Source organism: Atheta coriaria, unplaced genomic scaffold, assembly GCF_025399875.1.
Source record: "Atheta coriaria isolate IRGN ID8LTWV9N9 unplaced genomic scaffold, Caltech_Dcor_3.1 hic_scaffold_3_pilon, whole genome shotgun sequence".
Taxonomy (NCBI): Eukaryota; Metazoa; Arthropoda; class Insecta; order Coleoptera; family Staphylinidae; genus Dalotia; species Dalotia coriaria.
This window is the reverse complement of record NW_027045445.1, coordinates 4,076,236-4,098,739: the sequence shown is the minus strand read 5'-3', so window position 1 is coordinate 4,098,739 and position 22,504 is coordinate 4,076,236. Positions and strand designations below refer to the sequence as shown.

At 34.2% G+C, this 22,504-nt stretch overlaps 3 protein-coding genes and 1 long non-coding RNA gene across 8 annotated transcripts; 2 read left to right on the top strand and 2 right to left on the bottom strand.

Moving 5' to 3' along the window:
• Positions 1 to 370: 370 nt before the first annotated feature.
• Wee1 (Wee1 kinase) lies at positions 371 to 3,394 on the bottom strand. The gene is made up of 3 exons (XM_065299722.1): positions 2,437 to 3,394; positions 1,553 to 2,371; positions 371 to 1,498 (listed from the first exon to the last, which is right to left on the bottom strand). Exons 1-3 carry the CDS (start codon positions 3,079 to 3,081, stop codon positions 1,289 to 1,291), a joined length of 1,674 nt encoding a protein of 557 aa, XP_065155794.1. The 5' UTR covers positions 3,082 to 3,394; the 3' UTR covers positions 371 to 1,288.
• Positions 3,395 to 3,612: 218 nt separating this feature from the next.
• Positions 3,613 to 18,867, top strand: LOC135789746 (actin-associated protein FAM107A). 5 transcript variants are annotated; one of them, XM_065299734.1, is made up of 5 exons: positions 3,613 to 4,035; positions 17,101 to 17,170; positions 17,435 to 17,636; positions 17,915 to 18,086; positions 18,146 to 18,867. In XM_065299734.1, exons 1-5 carry the CDS (start codon positions 3,982 to 3,984, stop codon positions 18,221 to 18,223), a joined length of 576 nt encoding a protein of 191 aa, XP_065155806.1. In that variant the 5' UTR covers positions 3,613 to 3,981; the 3' UTR covers positions 18,224 to 18,867. The 5 variants fall into 5 exon arrangements, with proteins under 5 accessions (XP_065155806.1, XP_065155802.1, XP_065155803.1 ...); XM_065299730.1 differs by lacking the exon at positions 3,613 to 4,035 and adding an exon at positions 6,886 to 7,289; XM_065299731.1 differs by lacking the exon at positions 3,613 to 4,035 and adding an exon at positions 14,487 to 14,644.
• Positions 7,583 to 8,620, bottom strand: LOC135789749 (uncharacterized). The gene is made up of 2 exons (XR_010547648.1): positions 8,266 to 8,620; positions 7,583 to 8,174 (listed from the first exon to the last, which is right to left on the bottom strand). It is a non-coding gene; the product is annotated as an uncharacterized lncRNA (long non-coding RNA).
• Positions 18,868 to 18,950: 83 nt separating the features above from the next.
• Positions 18,951 to 19,776, top strand: LOC135789748 (uncharacterized). The gene is made up of 3 exons (XM_065299740.1): positions 18,951 to 19,102; positions 19,155 to 19,436; positions 19,500 to 19,776. The coding sequence occupies exons 1-3, from the start codon at positions 19,051 to 19,053 to the stop codon at positions 19,637 to 19,639; spliced, it is 474 nt and encodes a 157-aa protein (XP_065155812.1). The 5' UTR covers positions 18,951 to 19,050; the 3' UTR covers positions 19,640 to 19,776.
• The last annotated feature ends 2,728 nt before the right edge of the window (positions 19,777 to 22,504 follow it).

The window sequence follows — 22,504 nt, the reverse complement described above, 5'->3', positions numbered from 1 at the left end:
TGAAGTTTAATCCATTCAATTCTCAATTTCTAAAAGTTGATGTTGATGATGCCTAATGTCGCCTAAGTGACTATCCCTATTATTTTATGCCGGAAGACGATCGATTGCTTCAATTATTTGCGGTTCAAACACAAATGAAAAGGTTTCAAAATATAAAAGTCGATCTTTTTTTACTCTAAACTAAAAGTTGGAATTTCTAACTTCTGTTTTCTAATTCTGACAGAACTAATAATTCTTATCATTAAATCTTAAAAATATTTCAGTTAATCATTCTTTGTTTAGGTCCCGTGAGGATTAAAATAACAAATAAAATGTGTTTAAAAGATGAACACAATATTTTGATAAATGAATTCAAAATAAATAAGACCGGTATTTGTTAAAGTTTTATTGAGTGATATATTTTTTAAAAGAAATAGCAAAAATAGTTTAAATATAATGCAGCCAAATACATATAAGCAAAAATACAAATTTAAGTGAGAGAAATGATACAGCATAAAACGCCCCCTTCACAGGAGCGGCAAATATTACAATAAAGATATAAAAATAATAAATATACATTTTACAAAATTATCATTAATATCAATAGGAAATATGTAAAAATCACATTGTTTTGTTTTCGATTTACATTCATAAGATTGTATTAGCCATATCCGTAGTTGAGAGCATCGTGTTCGGATTCCAGCAGTCTACCAACGCCCAACACATAGATGTAAAGAAGAAAAACAACCAATGTAACATTATAAGCGTGTCTAAACCACATCGAAATTCAACAATACGCAACACGGACTTCTATCACTTATTAAAATAACAATTTTATCATAGTAGCTAGTAAAATATTCAATATAAAATGGTGCAGTGGTAAAATTAACGTTACAACTCTAACACATCCCTTTTACAACAGATTCATCTTCTTTGCTTCTAATCTAAATGTATAACATTACTACCTTGTTTCGTTCGTGCGCATTTACTACTCGTGGAACATTCACACCTTCAGCTACCTCGCTCGGCGTAAATATAACAATTGATTGCATTTATCACATTTCATTTACGATTTCGATTGCGGTCCATACGAAATCCACAGTTTATCACTTAGCTCATCTATGTCGACAAAACGAACACTGCATCCTTCAGATTTCTGCTAGCATGCAAGCAGTTTATTTGGTATTCGTTTTCCATCCACCCCTAAATAAAATATAATTATAGAATAAAATATAAGGTATATTAATGCGCGACATATGACGATGATATCGCGAGGTTGTTTGGCGAAAGCGGTATGTAAAATGTACATTTAAAAATTCAACGAGCTAACAGATCGCGTCTTCTTTTTACCAATGAGGCGCTTCGTATCGGGCGTGAGGGATTTTATACATCGTGTTGCTTCCTCTAGTTGCTTAGAAAGCAACTCCGCTTTGAGTACAGATGCCTTGTACTCCCGATGGAGCTGTTCGTAGGATTTCGTTGCTTCGGTGACATGGCTCACTTTACGATACAGTAAAATCTATAATTATACAAATTATTAAACATATTCTTTTAAAAAGTGTAGAGTACTAACCTGTTCACAAGTTGGTCTTTTCAGAGGATCTGGATCAATCATCGACTTCAGCAGTTCGAGAAAATCGCTCGGAAGGTATTTAACATCTTTGGGAATCTTACCCTCACGTAGCTGTTGCCACTCATCGCCATTTTTCGGCATCGGCCCATAACCGGACGCCTCGAGCACCGTCAATCCCAACGAGTAAATGTCAGCCATTTTTAAATTCGAATAATTCTCCTGTAAAACCTCCAATGGCAGATAACGACAATCGCCCTCTTCGACTTGCGCATCAGTTGTCGACGTAACATGACCCAAGTCGCCTATTTTATACGTCAGCTCTTCGTCTTCAGCGAATCCATCGTCGGCTGAATCGTTGTAGGAAATCCCCGAGCGCTTTCTCTTCTTAGACACCGAAATGAAGATATTATCCGGTTTGATATCGAGATGCACCAGCGAATGCGAGTGCATATAGTTTAAACCTTCAGCAATCTGCTGTAGTAAACGCTGACACTCAGGAAACTCAAGACTTTCGTTAGCAATTTTATCAGCAAGTGTACCACGATTACAGTACTCTGTCTGGATGTACATATGATTGTGTTCCGCCCAGGCAGAGTGATAGCCGACGAGGTTTTCGTGCCAATCTAGTACCGCATGCGCCCAAACTTCGTTCAATGCGGCGCGTTCATTCGAAGACCCAGCTACGGGTTTCTTCGAGCGTTTGATCGCGTACATGCAGCCATCTAAGCGATTGATGCATTTATACACGCGTGAGAATTGTCCGGTGCCCAGGAGACTCACTTCAGCGAATTCATGATGATATCTTGAGATATTGTTCTCCTACAAATGAATTAAGCAATATATAGAATAACAAATCAAACAAAGACAAATAAAATAATACTTACACTTAGAGCTAATCTTTTTGAAGGTGGCTGTAAATCACTATCATCATTCATATCTTGATCATTACTGAATGTCATCATTGGAATATTGGATTGAGAACTGATTCCAGGTAAACCAGGTGATACCTGATCCCTCATACGTTTTTTATTCTTCTGCATACGCAGCGCTTGTGGCGTGAATGGATTTATATTCACAGAAGGCACTTCTGCTAAACTACTACAGCTGGTTTCAGCGCCATCAACAGACTGCTGCTGTTGTTGATCAAACGGCGATAGGAAGAGCCGAGAACGACGCGGCGGAGTGCACACCGAGTTCGCCGAAAGCGTTCTCGGTGTGAGCGGTCGATCCAGCAGCCGCAGGGCGCGCACCTTCCTGTACGGTGGACTGAAGCTGGCGTTTGGGGGCTGTCGGATCGTCAGAATCTCCGTGGCGCTGTCCTCTTGCTCATCCTCATCGTCGACGAAGTGAAGCCGCCTTGATGAGATCTTAGGCGTCGAGCTAATAACGCGTTCGCGTGGTGTGTCTTCCTCGTCACCAGACATATTGAATCGCATTTCTACCTCGACGTCTGGATCGCTGCTTGATGACGCCGACAAATCGGCGTGTCTGTGCATGCTTGCACGATCCACCATTGCGTTTTGATGCATTGCCACAACGCGCAAAACACAATAGACACACACGAATAATTTAACTTCCTGATTCCGAGATTACAAACTGATATATTTTAATGATGCACTGGTTGATTTCACGTCCATTTAATTATCACAAAACAGAATTTTTACATAACATAGAAATGGCGTATGGATGCGTTCGTTCTCTTGTTGCTTTCTCTAACGGCGTACCTTATGCATGGTCGCTTTGAAAATAACGGTTACTGGAGCTACAATGCGCATGCGTGCGGGTTACTTGTGAACAGCTGAACGATGCGCGCTGCGCAGTAACCAACTGCGCACAACGGAAAGATATACTGCCACTCGCACAGAACCTCATCAATGTTATCATTAAACAAACATGATTACAATATTTACATGTTCTACATAATGCTTCCATAGATAAAGAAACAATCTCGAAAATATTCTAAATAAAGAATTGAATAATATATTTTTGTTTGAAATAAAACAAAATCATCCTGCCCTGTCAAGCGTTTAACAACCCTGTGCAACCCCTAGGACAGCAGTAGCACTTCGCAAATGGCGAAGTAAACAGCAAGCACCGAATCGCAAACAAATGTGATATTTTCTACTGACTTTTACACTCAATTTCCGCTCGTAAGCCTAACGCACAATCAGTATTCCGAATAATTCCAACCAGGTTAAACAAAGTGCCACTTTTTACACGGTTTTTATCAACTTTTACAATTTTATACGCGCGTTGGGGTGTGTTACACCAACACATGCAATATATCAGTGTGCGGAATGTATAAATGTGCGTGAAAGTGAATGAACTGTTGGTAAATACGCGAGACAATACAGGGAACACGTGCAGGGTGTTATTAGTAAACGAACGTATGGATAATTAGTCATTAGTGTCTTCTTGTAATCGACAAAATGCCGGCGTCTTCGGAAACGACCAACGTTGAAGAAAACGTTAATAATGACGATGTAAGTTATTTTATTTTAAAATTATAAATCAAAATTGATTATATTCGTGTTTAAAGTAAAGATTATTGCGTAAATTATGTAATTTGAGTGTTTAAATTGTTATTTTACTTGCTTTATATTCTTTAAAACAAGCTAATAAAGTTTATTTTGCAAATAATCTTCATAGTACCAACAAAAAACGCATACTTCTCATGTATAGCAATTATTTAAAATACGTTAACTGAATTTGTATGCTTGGTTGCCTATCTCACAACAAACACTCAAAGAAATTCATATACGATCACCGTTTAGTTCAAAATTCTTAAGTTTCCTGAAAACGTATATTTAATTATCATTTCTTCTATCCATTTATCTTTTATAGCTTCTTTCTATTAACGTAATTTCCAGTTGCTTGTGCGGAGATGATTATGACAGCGCGTGGTGTGACGATCGAGAAGAAAGTTTTCCACTCGATGAAAGAACTACGATCATAAACCGCACCATAACTTTCGCTTACTTTGGTCGTTCTTTAATATCAGTATGTTTGAGCAAATAAGGAACAGCAGCAAAACACTGCGTCTCTGGCCACAGTCCGAGACGATCTTAACTAGTAATAATTATCCATTTCGATTCACTTTTACACCATTAGTCGGCGCGCACAATAAAAAATTTAATTACCGACCGCAAGAAACTTTTCTCGATGAGAAAGAAATATTATAAGTATTACTTCACGCTTATGTTTATCATCTAATTGCTTGAAAACTGTAAAAGTTTCTTCGTACATCACTAATTCACATAATACGGGTATCGTTTTTGATATAAATGTAAATATTAATTGTTATTTACACGATTTTGCATTAAGTACTCACTAATTTGATTGAAAAGTGAACGTGTTACGCTTCTAATTCTTATAATATCTAGGCATAAATAAGCAGAGGTAAATTACAAGTGCAAGTTACATGCTAAAATCGGCTTTTGATTAATATTGCTACTTGCGGTAATTTAACACAGAATATTTCGTTTATCGACGCAAGTAAGCATTAAATTACTTATGGTAATTCGCATATATGCGTATCTTGGCATTACTTTAAAATTACGTAATTTTTGTACGCGTAGTTTTGTATTTTTGGCAAATAATTGCTATAATTATGCGGTTTGCATTTTGATTTGATTTATTACTATTTACGTTGTGTACGTTTTGTGAAAGTAAATACTCACTGATATAATAGGTAACTCAATGGCTTCCTGAACAACTGTCAACGATATAAATATAATAGTTAACCTAGAAACTGAGTTTTTGTTATAAGTTCAGTTAAAGTTAGGTTAAGTCGAGTTTTTTGAGTGTTTTGAATGAAAGTTAGATGATTTTTAACTGCATCTGAAAACATGATTTTCTCGTTAGCAGTGCCTTTGAGATCAGAATTTCTAATTTGCATTCAGTGCGTTAATAAATACGAAAATGTGGAAAATCTACATAAATTAATATGCAAATAAATGAAGCTTATCTATAATTAATTTAAAATATTGGACAATTTAATAGCGTAGAAAGTTGGCACGTTTATTTAATTGGTAAAATCTCTTAGAGATCAACCACTTTAAGCGTTTATTTCAATTTTTGATTTCGTAATACGAAAAAATCGAAAGTGAATGAAAAAAAAAATCATCAAATATTTTCTTAAAAATTCATTGTGCTTGAATCATCTTGAAACCGACGCATTCCACCTGTTCGTGATGCATCTTTATGTTTGTCTTCATTCGTAATGGTTCTGTTTTTAATTTTGAATGAGACTTACCAACTCACGCTGGATACTGGATGCTGAACACTGCAAATATCTTCGCTTCAATGGCATGCTGTGCTTTTGGGCGTATGATTAAGCGCATGCAATGCAATGATCTCATCCTCATCCCACTGCGTCGGCTTAAGATCAGACCGGCTCATCTTCGTGTGTTTGCATGCCGCGCGCGGCCTACTCATCATTCTTCAGCACGTCGATTACTTGTCTCCGAACCAACGCATACCTACAGTCAGTCGGCAAGGAAATATTATTATGACGACGGTGCTCGTCTGCCGCATATAGCCAAAAATCCAACGCCGTCGTCGACGGCGCACACGCGTACAGGTTGTTCTCTTCTCTTCGGTTCCTTCCATCCATCCATTTCATCCACTTCCATCTTTTCTAGCTGCGCGACGCAAAACCGTGCGGTGAACAAGCGTGCGGCGTGCACCGTACAGTCGACAAGTTTCTCAGGTGCGTGGTAGACGCTCACCGCCTCGCAGGTATCGGAATAAGAAAAAGAAAAAAATTTAAAAAAACGTGAGTTCACTTCCAACAGAATCCAATCCGAAAAACAACGTGTTTCATATTCAACATAAAAAATTAAAATTTTGTGTTTTGGGTGCTTTTTCCGAAGTGTTTAAAGTAACATTTCGTAATTTGTGATACAAGAGACGTACAATTGAACTGGTTGGTCTAGATTCATTTGATTTGTGTCAATATCAAGTCAATCTCATGAATAGACGGATAATCATCCGTTGAAGCAGCATCACACACGCTATGTCACTAGGTTTGTATAACATTTAAATACTCCACTCGTATTAATTTAAATAACAACTATCAACGGATACGCGGAAGTCGGAAGTAATAATTTTATTGCGCGTTAAAGGGCTCAAATCAGGGTCGGATTTATTTCGAACGCTTACATGTCTGATAATAATTATTTACCAGTTGAGTCGTGATGTGTGCATGCACTCCTGAACACGAACTTTGGCATCACTACCACTCACACACAATCGCCGGCTTAATATTAGTGGCTGGCAGCGATTGAATTGTATAAAGTGTTATGTTACATTATATGACGACGCCGAATGTTTTGCAAACGGCGTGGAATTCAATTCCCAGCCTCGGTTGTGCGTTCAGCAGCCGCACACATCGAGTGCACAACGTTAATTCGGTAGGATGTGAACCAGAGCCGTTCGGTTTCGGTAATAGGCTAAAATTATAAAATCGCGAAAAGATTTTAGTGTTGTGCTCGCCTCGGTCGGGACGTGTTCGTTTGTTCTAACCAAATCCACCATTATTTCCATCAATGCATTGGAAATGTGCATGTTTTTAATGACTTGCGTTTAGTTTTGTGTGTTTTTTATAAATATGCCGTGGTTTTGTTGTTGTTGCTCAAGGCGTAAGAGCCGTAGTGATGAGGATCTTCAGGAAAACGAACAGAACGGATCCAAAAAGGGAAAAACGAAAGGAAAACATGATAATAACAATGTCCCTGTAAGTTTATTTACTATTTCAAAGCAAAAACTAGTTTTCTTTAAAAAATTTATTTTATTTTGCATAAAACAATACTGAGAGTTTTTTTAGTCAATTACATAACAATTCTCATGATGTTTACACATATTGCTTCTTTTTATGAATAAAAACTATTATTATACTATACAATAATAAACATTAATTAAAACAGTACGTACGTACTTATATACATTACTTTTCTTATATAATTCAATAGGTAATGAAGGAAAGTACATTTTAAAAACAAATTTTCTTGATAAATTAGCAAAGTACTGTTTTTACGTTTAATAGAATACGTTTTATTTATGCGCGTAGCTGGTGAGTTAGGCAATGCGAGTACAATACGTAGTGTTTACTGAATTCCGTTTTGAACATGCAGGACCTTGACTGTTACATAAATATAGCACTGCTATGGTTCGTAATCATTGCTTGCTTCATGCATTTCACGCAGGCACTCAAAAAGGCAATAACACAAGCCAGTAATCCAGCTTTTCAGGAGATGTTATTGCAAATCTATGGTATACGCCGCGTCTGAATTATATTTCGCGCTTTTCCGTGCTATTTTTATGTCAAGGACTGTGCGTGTGCGGTTTGTATACAAATCGTGTGTGATTTATTAACATCAATCATTGAATCTTAGGCGTATGATATAAATTTACTTATTTTTGGATTAGGTTAGGTGTGGCAACATTGTAAACGTCATTTTTAGGGTTATGTTTAGCTCTAACGTATATAAGAAAATTAACGTGTTTTATGAGTTTTAAGTTCGTTTTATTAGCGGATTAACTTGTTTTTGTTTATAAAAAGCATAAAAAACTGTTTAAAGTGGATTATTTAGTACTTTTACAACGTTCCTGTGGAATTAACCTGAAACAATTTATACGTAACATTAATGCAACACTGTGGGAACCTACGTTGTTTTTTTCTTCTACGCAAGCATAATTTTTATGATACTTACATTAACATAGTTTTATTGTTTGCAATATTCATTAATTAAAAGTTATAATCCCTATACATTTTGATAGTATTTTTAAATAAACGGATGCGGAAGATAACTGTCACTTTGTGGTGAAGTGAAAAACAGAAAAAATTTCACTTTGTTCCAGTTCCGTTCGCGGACCGGCCACGCTTTGCTCTCTAAGTGAATTCTCTGTCTGGTCGTGATGTTAGACATGACACCGTGTCGCAAATGACACAGTACTTTTTATTTTTAATTTGCAACAACAACACGTGTTTGCTTTCAACGATTAAAAGCGATCGTGGCGATTGTCTTTTTGCATAAAAAAATAATCGTAATTTTCTATTCAGCGCAATTGGATTTATAACGACTTGTTCTAAACGATTAAGTTTTTATTGTCATTTGTGCACTATATGCACAGAGCACACGATAACACAGTAGTCACACCTGTAGTGAGTGACTCAGAGAAATTTTCTTTTGCGTGTCACATTAATTTCAGGCGTTTTATATCAGATTTATGTGACGCGTAGGGAATTTTTGAGGTTAGATTAGTAGCCATCTTGTGATTTAAGCGAGTTATTAAGTTGTAAGTAAATAAATTTAAGCTTCCATATACAGACATCATCTCACGTAGGTATAATGTGCAACATGTTAGTAGTTACAAGATTTCTAAAATAAAATACTTTGTATGATGGTATGCAGGTTCAAGGAGGCCATGAACACGCGAATAATTCACAATTCACGTCTCTTTGCATGTAGGTCTCCTCGCACTCGCACAAGTCCACACATACACAATGTGCGCATGTGCAACTGTGATTTATTACATTTTTCTTTCATAAAATTTTATTGTCTCATTCGTACACACTCGATTAAGAAACTGCTACGAATTAAAGCGCGTCTAATTAATAGCTGAATTTATTATCATTTAATAAATGAAAGCACGGATTAGGAAACGAGAAAATCGAAAGAAAATAAAATGACAGCCGTTTCTAATTAAATTAGAAGCACTCAACACGTTTGTGTGGATTTATTAACGACCAGCTAAAAAGAAAAATGCGTTTCACTTTACAAAAGATAATATTACTGTTAATTTTTATGTGCGGAAATAATTTTATTTGTTTCAAGTGAAATTCGAGTTTAAACATTAAACTTTTCCTGTAACTTGGAGAAGTAATACTCGCATCTTTGGAGAGAGCGTGGCGTATTTACTCCCGCGCAATATATTCGTGTGCTGGAGTGTTGACCGTGTCACCTTGTGAACGCCAAACGCATTTTCGATGAAGACATTTCGTACGCATTTGGAGCGCGTCGGAAAAATCGTTGAATTTGTGCCCAGCGCAGCGATTTTTTTAACACTACGAAACAATAGCATGAATTTGAATTAAGAACAATGTTAATAAGGCATAACGTCGCCATTTTTAAGGTATTAACCTTACTTTTGTAGGTTAAACATCAAAATTTTTGGTTTTACAACGAAATTTTTGAGAAAAATCAGTGTTATTTGTATTAAATGGATTAATAATGTTATTAAGGTATAATATCGCCATTTTTGATGTATTAACCTTACTTTTGTAGGTTAAAAATCAATATTTTAGGTTTTATCGCGAAATTGTCGTGAAAAATCAGTGTTATTTGTATTAAATTGATAAATAAGGTTATTAAGGTATAATGTCGCCATTTTTGATGTATTAACCCTACTTTTGTAGGTTAAAACTGGAATTTTAGTTTTTCCCGCGAAATTTTCTTTGAAAAATCAGTGTTGTTTGTATTTAATTGATAAAATAACTATTTCAATTTGTAGAATCTAGTTCCATACGTCTGAATACGTCTTTACGGGTCACTTGCCTATTATGGTTTGGTAAGTAGTTGGAGTAATGGACGATAATGCGACCACGAGCACAATCGCAGCGTTTAAATAAACTTAGCAAAGCGTAAACCCGCCAAGATGTTTGCGAATGCAATTCCCATTTCATTTCTGATTCAGATCGCGCACTTCCCGAACTAATCGCTTTGGAATACTCTAGAATAGTGATATTTTTATCGCTATTGACATGACATCAGCATGCGTTTCTTGGATTTCCCTGCTTATCGACTGCGCAAAATTTATCTTAATAGATTCGACGCGGTCGGGGTCATAATGCAGTTTGAGTGAAACAATTATGAAATCGTTGACTGACGGCTGAGCAAACATAACCGAGTTGATTGACTTCTGCGGCGCGGATTCGGAATAGATTCGTTTGGTCGAGTGGCATTTGCGGTGTGTAGATCGTTGAGCCGCTCGACACCTTGCCAGAATAGGACAGCTCGCGTTTATAGGAAGTTCATCGCTGTTGAGTTGTTCAGTTATGTCTTATGTTGCCCATTTGACAGCTTAAGGCAAGTGCGAAACCGCCAATTGTGGAAACACTACCGTTATTTCGAGGATTTACTTCGATTGCACATTTAAAACACAATAAAACGTTTAAATTCAACATTTTTGCATTTCTATAATAAAAATAAATTTTTACGTTGATTGAAACGGTGTAAAAGCAAAAATTGACAATTTTCAACTCTAACGAACGAGAAAATGGAAATTTAACGTTTCAAATATGTTTTGGTAGAAATATTCGCACCTGGCTATAAGCAAAATATACAGAAACGGTGATGGAATATGACGTTGCGATTATACACGCTAAAATTGCAGCGTTTATCGTGTTATGTGTTCGTTAATTAACAAATTGCTTTTTGCATAACACGCCAACCAAAAACGCATCCATTTGTGAAAATTATGCGTGAAATATTTAAAATGACTGGGAATTAGTTAAGGAAATGCACTTTATGCAAAAATTAGCAATTGTTGCTTCTACGAGTGAAACTTTTTGATTAACCAGGAAGAGTGATTAGTGATTCCACGGTATTGCGTGCGTTTATATCTATTGACTGCAACTGTGCACGATGATATTGTCAATGTAATTTACGTTTCAGTAATAAAATACTGAGTTTATATTTTGTGCTAAAACTTTCTAATCACTTTGGATTTTATTTATACTTTGACAAAATTTTATAACCAAAATAGAAATCAATATAGATTTTTATCGATTCCATTTTTTTCTTTTTATATCGCAGCTGATTATTAAAAAAAACTTTTGCCTCGAGGAGTTATAATAGTTTCATTATTTAAAGCAGCGTAGCGGATAAATAGGTATAGCCTGAGTTGATTTGCATATTATCTATAATTAAATTATAATTACTTTATTGTTTTCAAAAATAGTGAATAGTCAATTTGATTTGCTTGAAATCGAGACGAATAAAGTGAAAACTTCATTTTATCGATATATAAGAATTTAATATCGTATTGTACTTTTATTTCTGATTTTCCATGAAAAAATCAATATTTTTAACGTTTTTATACAATTTTTGATGATCCACAAGTTAAAAAAGTAAGCTTATGCATTGTGAGTCATTTTTTGTCAACGTTTCAACATCAGCACGCATAAAAAAATGTTTTTTACCCTTTAATATATTTATTACTTTCTTTGGTGAATACGTAATCCATGTTGTATATTTATAAAAAATATTTATTTATTAAACATTATACGTGATTTTGGATTTACAATTTTATTTTTGAGTTGACATGTTTCGCCCAGAGGGCATCTTCATAAACAGTTTATCACGTATAATGTTTAATAAATAAATATTTTTTATAAACCTTTAATATATAATATTTACTGTATAAATACCTCATTATACAAATAACAAAAATACCATACCCGTAAGCCTATTTTTTTAAACAAAATCCGATTACAGGCATTATAGTTAATTTCCGATCTTTAAGTCATCATTATTCGAGTGTTGTTACACCGAGAAAGTTAATGCCATCGAAAATTACCCACACACACACATACCCACATGAGCCTTATAAAGAGAAATTCAAAATATATTTCATACCGTAATAAAAGTCGATATTTTAATACTTCTAAACTCCGCACGAAGTTGTTTGCAAGTGATTTCACGATAATTTGCGAAACTGTCGGCTTCGAATTGCTTACTCTCCGCAAGTGCACTCGGAAAATACGGATGCACTTCATATAATCTTCTCGGCCAACTAATTTTTATAATGACATTACATTATTCTCGAATGAACCATAAAAGCAACTTTACAGTTCCTTTAAAATACCAGGTTTGAAGCGATTGAAGTGATTGTACTATGTATCTAGGTAAAAAAAAGGCTAACGGTCCCAATAAGTATTAATATTTTAAATAAATAAATAAATAAATATAAATCACTGATGATCAAGCATTAAAAATGGACCGTTTGTAAGCTGAAGTGCTATAACGACTTTAAAAAATCTAATGTAAAACGTGCGCACCAATGCGCATCACATTAAAGCTTATTTATTTATAATCATCGATGTTTAACCATGTGGAACACATCAAAGTAACTTAAAACTCATTCAATATAAATATGTATTAGGCACTAGAGGTAGAATCATGAAAACATAACCTCAAAATAAATTTGTGTGAAATTTTTAGGTTACGAGAATAGAATGACAAATGACAACATTTCAGCAAGTGTAACCTTAGCTAACAAACATAATACTTCAATTACGCAATTTTATCGCTAGACTTGAGTAAACTGTGCCTCTTAAACGCCAACACGTTTAAACACGTATCTACATATACGCAAAGCAAGTACGCAGCATATCTGTGTAAATAATCTCGTTTTACTTTCGTGTTGAGCTGCGACAGCGTAATTTGCTGCTATATATCGCAATCCGCAACACACTTCTGCGCCGCGCAACTTGTAAATGTCGAAGCATGTCGTGATGAATCGAATTGAGTCAACCGCGCGAAATGAAACGCAAACGCGCCATAGATTTGCGACAACAACAGTCGCTTTGGGATACTTAAGTGATTAATGTGCGAATGCAACATGGTGGATAATTGCAATTGCGTTGGGAGCGCTATAAAATTTGGTATTTCACGCGTGGGTTGCAATTTTTTCAACTGATTTCAAAGCAATTACGATGAACTATTATAGTATAATTGAAAATTTCCTAATAATAGACAGTATTATAGATAATTTTATCTGTTATCTTGCGTTAGCTAAATATTAGTGTAACCATGTAATGGTTATACTATCGATTAGTGACACATTGACATAAGTGATTTATTACTCACGTAATTGTATCCTAAATTGGTAATAAAATACTTACCTTTAATTGGATAATTGTTTAATTCGCAAAAATATATAGAACACATTTTTTCTTCAATATTTTCGTAATTTGAGTGAAAATTTCAAGTTTTTGCACTTTTTTCTCTGAAATTCTTTAAAAATCAAGAGTAGAACATCTTAAAACGTGATAATAATACAAACTGCTGGTGTACAAGCCTAGAAAATAAATATTTACTATTAAAACGAATAATATGAAGAAAATTAAGTTTTTCCTGAAGTACTAAACATTATTCACTGTTTTTAATTTTAATTCGGTTTATTAAAGTAGAATGTTCATGAAATTTTACTCAATTTACTCAAAATATTTATTTCTTTGCTATTTTCGTGAGTTGAGCGAAAAAATTCAAGTTTTGCACTTTTTCTCTTTAAAAAATTCACTTTTTTTGCTATTGTTACACTTGTTGCTCGCTTAACGCACGCTTGAGGCTTTTGTTTCGCGTTCCACTGATACACACACAACATCATTGTAATTAGCCACAACGGTAGCGCATATCGTTAGCAAATCACTGATTAATGTTATTATTCTCAACGCTGAAGTATGAACAACCAACGCCCAATGCACTGGTGGAACGTGAAGTTACTTTTCGCATTGTGGTCGCTGGTCACATATCCGCATTCGGATGAAATAAAACATGTTCCTAATAGAAACATATTCCATTCATGATATGCCTTCATTGTATCTGTGTTTTTCATATTGTTTGGCAATGTGTGACGATACTTTTCACGCAATCGCCATAAACTTCACACAAGTACTTCCTGCTCTTCTTTATCTACCATATTTCGCTTATTCTCATATCGAAAAAATGTTTTTAGAGTTCAATACTGTTTTCTGAACATTTCCGTTGTTTTTTCGTTCCCTCCGCAGTGAAACCCAACAGTTTTTGTTATATATGAGTAAATGTCATATATTCACACATTCCAGTGTGCGTTAATCATCACTTCATCGAATGTGTGAGTGAGTGCACAGTTTTTGTTCGGTTTGCGTCTCGTTAGTTGTGCTTAGTGCAACGTGCGCGGTGGCTGGCGGCGGTGGCTGGTAGGCAGGCGTGTATTGTTTATATCATGCGGGTTATTGCCTTTATAAACACACCATTTCGTATTTATATCGGAATCGGAAAGGTTCGTGCCTGTCATAGACTCATAGACACATTAAGCACATCACACGTAAGTGTTGAATTGTTCGCTTGAATTGCTCCACATTATATTTTTGATTGTGATACGAAACGCTCATTTTGCTCTTGAATGAGACATTTAATCGTGATGGTCGATGGCGCAAAATGCAATTTATTCAGTTTAATCAGTGCTGTGTTTTCGGTGATTGGTAATTTATTATGTTATAACTTATAAATTGGATTTTGAATTGTATTTTGCCAAGACACTGTAAGTGAACTATTATTTCCTATTATTCAGCGTAATTTTTAATTTAACTATACATATTTGTACATGTATTATATCCGGTAATGTATGATAATGTAAAACCGTGATAAAATATTAACATATTATCACTTTTTTGGGCGTATTACAACTCAAAAATGTACTAATTTTATGTACCTACATTTGTAATGTGTATTAACACTTAGAGATGCAAACATTTGGATGAAATGTGAAATGTTTACTCGGGAAACACATGTTACACATGTATGTTATTTTTATCTGCATGTCTGCGTAATTTCAAAGGATTATTTAGTTTTATTTCAATTTGTTTCATTTATACAATTGGCGCATTAATAATTACAATTATGGAAGAGAAGATTATATTATTGAATGAAATGTGCGTGGAGAGGCATAAGCAGTGACTATTTATGAAGTTAAATTGTTTTAAATTAACCCTTTTCTTATACAGCAGCACAAACTGCTAGTGTTTGAGCTTAGAAGACAAATATTCACTGTAAAAATGTAACAAAACAAATAGTAACATGAAGAAAATTAAGTTTTTGGGTAAATACTAAATATTATTTTGTTTTTATCTATCAATTGTACTATTATAGCAACATTTATTGAGTTTTTATGAAGTTTTACTAAAATTCTTTAAAAATCACGACAAGAACATTTTAAAATGTTTAGAAACTATATATTCCCTGTTAAAATATAATAAAACCAATAGTAACATGAGGAAAATTAAGTTTTTAACTGAATACTTAACTTTATTTTTTGATTTTAATTACAAAGCGTATAATTATAGCAGAATTTTCATGAAATATTACTCAAATTCTTAAAAAATCACGAGTAAAACATCTAAAAACGTGATAATAATACAGAATACTTGTGTTTAAGTTTAAAAGATAAATATTCACTGTTAAAATACAATAAAATACACAAAAATGTGAAGAAAATTAAGTTTTTACGAAGTACTAAACAATACTCACTGTTTTATTTACTAAATATAAATTTTGGAGAAATTTTATTCAAATTCTTAATAAGCTACTATCAAAACATTTAAAAATGTAATAATAACAATTATTAAACCCATAATTATAAATATTAATATAATCTTTGACGATTTCCAACCTGTGCCTTTAGCAAAACCGGTTCCTAATAATACCAATAGACAAATTGACAAGTTAATCGTTTATATTAATTCGTACGTTTACGAACTTGTAACCTACATAAAGAGCGACACGGACAATACGCCTGCGAGCGTGTTGGCTATTTATATTCGCGTCGTTAATGTAGTTATGTCTGGCGTGGACGAATGACGAGCGATGAAGAAAAAAAAACGATAATCACAACGTGAAAGCCTATCAATATGCATTGCGTATTCGTCACGGATGATGTTAATTTAATCGGCCTGAATGTCAATCAATTGCAATTGGCGATAAGAAATCGCTGCCTGCTTTCAACTGAAGCTTATGAATAGTTATTAGAAATCGATATGAATTGAATTCAATAAGAAAATTTATTATTATTTTAATTTAAATTCTTCGCTTGAATGCTCGCGGACAACGGTCCTAGATGTCCTAGATTTTGATTTTTCTATTTTCTATTTTTAGCTAAACTTTTTTAATATGCTGATTACGCCCAGTGGCCAAACCTAATTCGATGATGAAGGCACAGGCGTTAGTTAATTGCCTCAGAAGCGCTCAGATCGAGCATCGGTTCGATAGTAATCACTTCATGCCCTCCAGTAACTAACAAAAAAAGCCGATGTAAGCGATTAATGACGCACTGGCCTGTGCAGGGAAGATAATTAAGGCGCGCCCTTAACCGTTCTCACCTTTTGCGTCGTCGTATTATTAGAAATAAAGAAGGAGAAGGTTTCAAATGACGTCAACACGAGGACCTCACAGATGATGTCACGGAAATATCTATGGCGTGGTGAATGTCATGAAACTATTTTTAATTGACGCAATAATTGAAAATTTCCACGCTGCACACTGGCAAAAGGTTAAGCCTAGAGTAGTAATCGAATTTCTAAAAATACAAAACGATAGAAAGCAGGATAATTATGAGGTCAAAGTTTTATATGCGTGAATATTGCAGGAATATATTCGTCAATGTCAATTTCATCGCTCGGTTGCTTTTATTACTCGGTTTTTCTATTTTTGTTCTACGCGAGTCGACGATGACCGTGAAATGCGCGCACATGACGTCTATATTAATCTGTTTTTCGTTATTTTCAGGACTTGACGAAGGATCCTATTGATAATACTATTCAGGAATTAAAAGCCAAACTAGACAGCAGAGATATAGGTAAGTTATGCGCATATTGCAATGACCTTGAACATTTACTGATTAAATTAGTCGAAAGAAACCTGCAAAACGGAAATCAGACTAGATTGTGATCAGAATAACAGTCTGGACAAGTGATTCTTGAGTGATATTTCAATTTTTCCATAATGGTGACGCGTAAAATCAAGTTTTTTGAAAATATCGCACAATGTATTACATATTTTTTATTTTATGTCAATACTTGAGTTTTTTTTATACTTTACTATGTGTTTTTGTGTTTTCTAGTTGATAATAGTGAAGTGGAAGAGGTTGACAACCGAGAAGACGACGCGATGATACCAGAAACGCAAAGGGGCGTACCACTTCCGCCGCCACCGCCGCTCATCAACCAGGACGGGCTCATTATCCCGCGGAAGTTGCACAACCCCGTGCTGCACAACGGCGAACGCCAGAATCTCCACCGAGAGATGCTTTTCAATCACAAGATGTGAGCGTACTAACACTTGTTTTGATGCATAAATACGCGCAGCGCTTGCTCTTGCACATGTGCGCCTCTATTCTTCATAATTAAAGTGCCCTTATGTGTGCATAAGGTTTGCGGGGATGAATCATACACACCATTGGTGGTGTTCGTGCCATTCGGCACGTTTCTCAACTTTCTGCATTTCCACAAACTTTGTGGACTTAGACTTTGACTGATTTTCATTGCTTTTTGATGTTTAAATGCCTTGAAGCGCTGAAATTTTACTCGTTTTCTTTTTGCAGAGGGAAGAACGTTTTGAATCAAAAATCAGAACTTGCCAAAGCAATGGAAAAGCATAAAGATAGTATTATGCGCAAGGAATATGAACACAAACTTGCATCACAAACGCCTGAACTTGTCAAAGTCATTCAGGATCGAGCAAAACGATTGGAAGAGGTTCAAACACCCACACAAGTAAATAAAACTTATTTTTATTGCTTTATTATTATACTAATTGTTATATTTTATTGTAGAATGAAGATGATAAAGGAATAAACAATGTCTTCATGCAGGCACGAGCTAAATTGAAGACTCCATCGGATCTAAAGTGAAGAAACGTGCATAGCAAGAGAAATTTCGAATCAAACACGAATAATCAATTTGATGATTAATGACTAATGATAATAATTGTATTATGTACCTTTTTACCGTATAAGATTATGTATAATGTATATGAAACTGATGGAAAGCTACAAAACGAGAGAGAAACAAAAGTAGAAGGAGATTCTATTACATTTGATCACATATCTGCACGTTTACGTTGGTAATTGTAGAACTAAAAATGTTTACATTTGCATTGTCCTTTATGCTTGACGAAAAGAAATCATTTAAAGATAGGTATATAATATAAATAGGTATATTTGACGTCGAATGACATAATTTGTGTGTCTTATCTGCAATGCATTGTAATTTTGCGAAGATTTATGTGATAATTGTTTAATTGATGAGTAATTGAAAAGGTGACTTTATTGAAAAATGCATTTTATGTACACTAAATTGATATTGATTCATTTCATTATGCACTTGCTGCATTTCTATTTGGATTGGAATTCTGTTTAACCATATGCGAATTTTTATTTTCGATTAATATCTATGAATGTGTAAATATTATATTTTTAGTATCCATTTGTTTTATTTTGACAAATTCGAATGCTTTTCTTATATCTTATATAAATAAACGAATAGTTTACAAACATTCTGGGTGTACAAGGATTATTTACTCAAAATGTTCATTAACATCATGAAATATCTATTTTTAGTTGAACTTGATAACTTATCCAATGATATTGTAAGATGATTACATATATTGCAAGAACCGTGCTTGATATATTCATTTAACCAATATTTGTCGTACCTGCTAAACGTTACTACGATCAAAATGATGAAGTTTATATGTTTATCGGTAGTGTTGGTCTTTATATCTTTGCAAGGTAAATATAACACTCAATTCTTAAGTTTTAAACTTTAATGCTTTGGTTTTAGGTTCTAATGCTCTCAAATGTTACCTCTGTGTTGGATCAACAAGCAGTGAATGCGCAAATCCTGATGAAACTGGACTGGTAACAATAGACTGCAAGCCTAAGTATCGTCAGCGCCGTTCACATTTCGAAGTGACTGCCAATAATATTTTTGATGATTTAATGATAACCACACCAAAGCCAGACATGTACCTGATTCCAAGCATTGAAAAACATGTATCCGAAGAGATAACAGATGTTTTTGATAGGAGATTGAAGCCATATTGTTTCTACAATAAAATTAAAGGTATGAAATACTAGCAGGTTGCTATGTTTTCCTCTGTAATTTATGAAATTCTTTATATTTTAGCTTCTGATTTCCTTAGTAATGATATAGTTACAAGAGGTTGTGTAGGAATGCCACCACACATGGACGTCTGTACCGCAATGAAGAAAGTAGTTAAGAATATTGTTGAATGCAAGGCATGTACAACTGATAAATGCAATTGAACCAGTCTTTAACTGCATCTAACTAATCATATTTCATATTGACTAAACTGTATGATAACAATTACATAGGTTGTAATCAAATTTGTAAATAAGAATAACATTGAATAATCGATATTAAAAAATCCTGCTGCTGAGAATTGTGGACATCTTACAGTTGCTTGTTGTGCTAAGAACACACATTTTTCACGCATGGTGGGGACGTTTTTATAATAGAATGTAGCATTATATGAGAGCACAATCATTTTCTGTCCTTCATCTAATATTTTCTGACACAGTGTGGCAACAATCACCACTTGAATCTAAAACATAAAATAATCATTACATCAAAATGTAATTTTTAAACGTTTGGAAACTTACCCACACATGAAAACATGCTAAACTTAATTGCAGAATTCTACTATTTGTAATATCACCATATGTTAAAACAAAAGTCCTTATAAGCCGCAATAAGAAAAATATCATGTGTATTGTTATTAAAAACAAGGTTCCACCAAAAACATCATTCATTAATTCAATAATGTCATAGAAGTAATCAACTGATTTTAGGAAGTCATCCATTTCAATTTGGGATCTCCTCCGGCCAATTTCCATAATAATCATGTTAACAACTCGAGCTCTTTTTAAAGCTATCCATAGTAACATAATTATGAAACTTACAATTGAAGTAAACAAGTGTTTACCAAATAAGTCAATCAATGTTTGATAGGAAACGAAGGCAGCTGAAAATAATACATAATGCCAGTATAAGTATAGATTACAGCCGAGAAGCCATTTGCAATCCAAAAAGCAACCCTGGGATATGGTATTTTAATATAATTTTGTTGCATTTTAAAGTAGTTATCCAAGATATCAAAATATTGAAACAATATAATTAGCTTGTTTCGTTTAAATATGCTTGTTATCAGAATGAAGTACACCACTGTTATGTTTTGTACTACAAATTGAACGAATTTTGTTATGACACTACTTAATACATAATTCTTAAGTCCGGCATTCCAAAATAATCCGATATCGTTATATGAAGAAAATAGAAATCCAATTGTAAGCCCACATATTATTATTATGCACACACATAGTTTTATTGTGTTGGTTTGGAAAGTATTGTTTTGTCTTCGTGGTAACAGGCCAAGATATGCGCCAAAAATCAAAAATAATTCCAGATCATTTTCTATACTCATCGTGACTTCTTATAGTAACTGGATAATTACTTGCAAAAAAAGTAATACACACATTATGAACGGAAAAGTTACATTTTCTAATTACATATTAGTTAAATGAATGTTGTTGTTGATGTCTATTTTACTAATTATAATCTCCTAAAGTAGTTTTTATCATTAATTCTTGTGCATTTGTTATTGTCTTGTTATGTTTGTTCAATGTCCTCTTCGTTCAAATTCCGCGTTATGATTTCTTCTAATTGATCTTGTAATTCTAGCTCTGAATTAAATTGAGTCTCCAGAGTGTTTAGGTTTAGCGCGTATTCTTCAGCTAAGACTTGATCTAATATCGTTGACTTCAGCAAACAACTATGTTGACATTGTTCATTTCTTCTTCGTGCTTTTGTTTCCTTTCTAGGATTAAACATTTTCCTCTCTTGACGTTCCGAAAAACTAATTGGTCCCCATTCGGTCGTCATCTGGACGACACCAACAATTTTTCTGTTACGAATGTGTTTTATCATTTCATACGTAGCCAAACACAAAACTGGACTAACGAGAAAAACCTCCGCAATGATAACGTAAATTTTTTCATAGTAACCCAGAAATTCCAAGTCTTCTGTGTCTAATATGTAGAATACTAATCCCAAGAATATGATAATAGGGCTTACATACCAGGATGCTTTCCAGAATTTAGTAGGTTGTGAACCAATGATAAAATGAACATCATCACATAGTTTTTGCACCCCGTAGATCCATCCAACAGACAAAACAAATATTAACGTGATAAGTGCCTCAAACAAGTCTAAAATGTACCGGTGAATAGGATTTGTGTAAAGAAACAGCTGTTTGGTGACAAACGCTGTTGACAATACAATGTACAAAAGGTAAGAGCTCATTAGAATGAATTTACTGTATTGAGCTAGAAGAGGGAATAAATCTTCCAAGGTCAAATGCATGATTTTTATGTTTACTATAAGATGACACGTGGAATTCAAAAACATCGCGAGAAAATAAAGAATACTCCAGAACTGTGTTAATTCTGTATAAGCTAAACAAGTAGGAATTAAGATGAACTCTATACATTCATGTACATTTGCTTTGGTTACCAAAGATGCATCCTTTACTCCTGTATAATGTGCAAGAGACTCATTCGCAACCAAAAATGATTCTAAAATTAATATATAAAGACTAGATACAAATATGGTGCTAAACACAGCGAAAATTCCAGTTGATTGGTTTGATTTAAAAAAGGAACCTAACATGATGTTACCTCCTCTCCCAATTGACATATAACACAACATGCCTATCAACTGTCGTGCCCAAGTGTGAATATTCAAAAGATCTTCATACGCTGTTGATAGAATATAAACAAATCCCGTAAAACCATGAAAACTGACCAGAATCAATAATAACAATATCATCAGTCTCATTGCCATCGATGTTAAAAATGTGTACCTCAAAAACTTTGGCATTAACTTTTTAGACAGAAAGAGTATGATATATACAATTGTCCATGTGAATATTGTTGTTACCAGTCTTCTTACATCAATCGAACTTCGGGAACTATACCCGCCATCTCCATCTCTCAAACCCATGAAAGTAATGTGCCAATATTTTGAGGCAGCAAGTGTGATGTTTTCATTCAAGCAAGGTGCATTTTTGCACTCATATCCAAACCAACAGTTGTCTGTAGAGAATTTTTCAC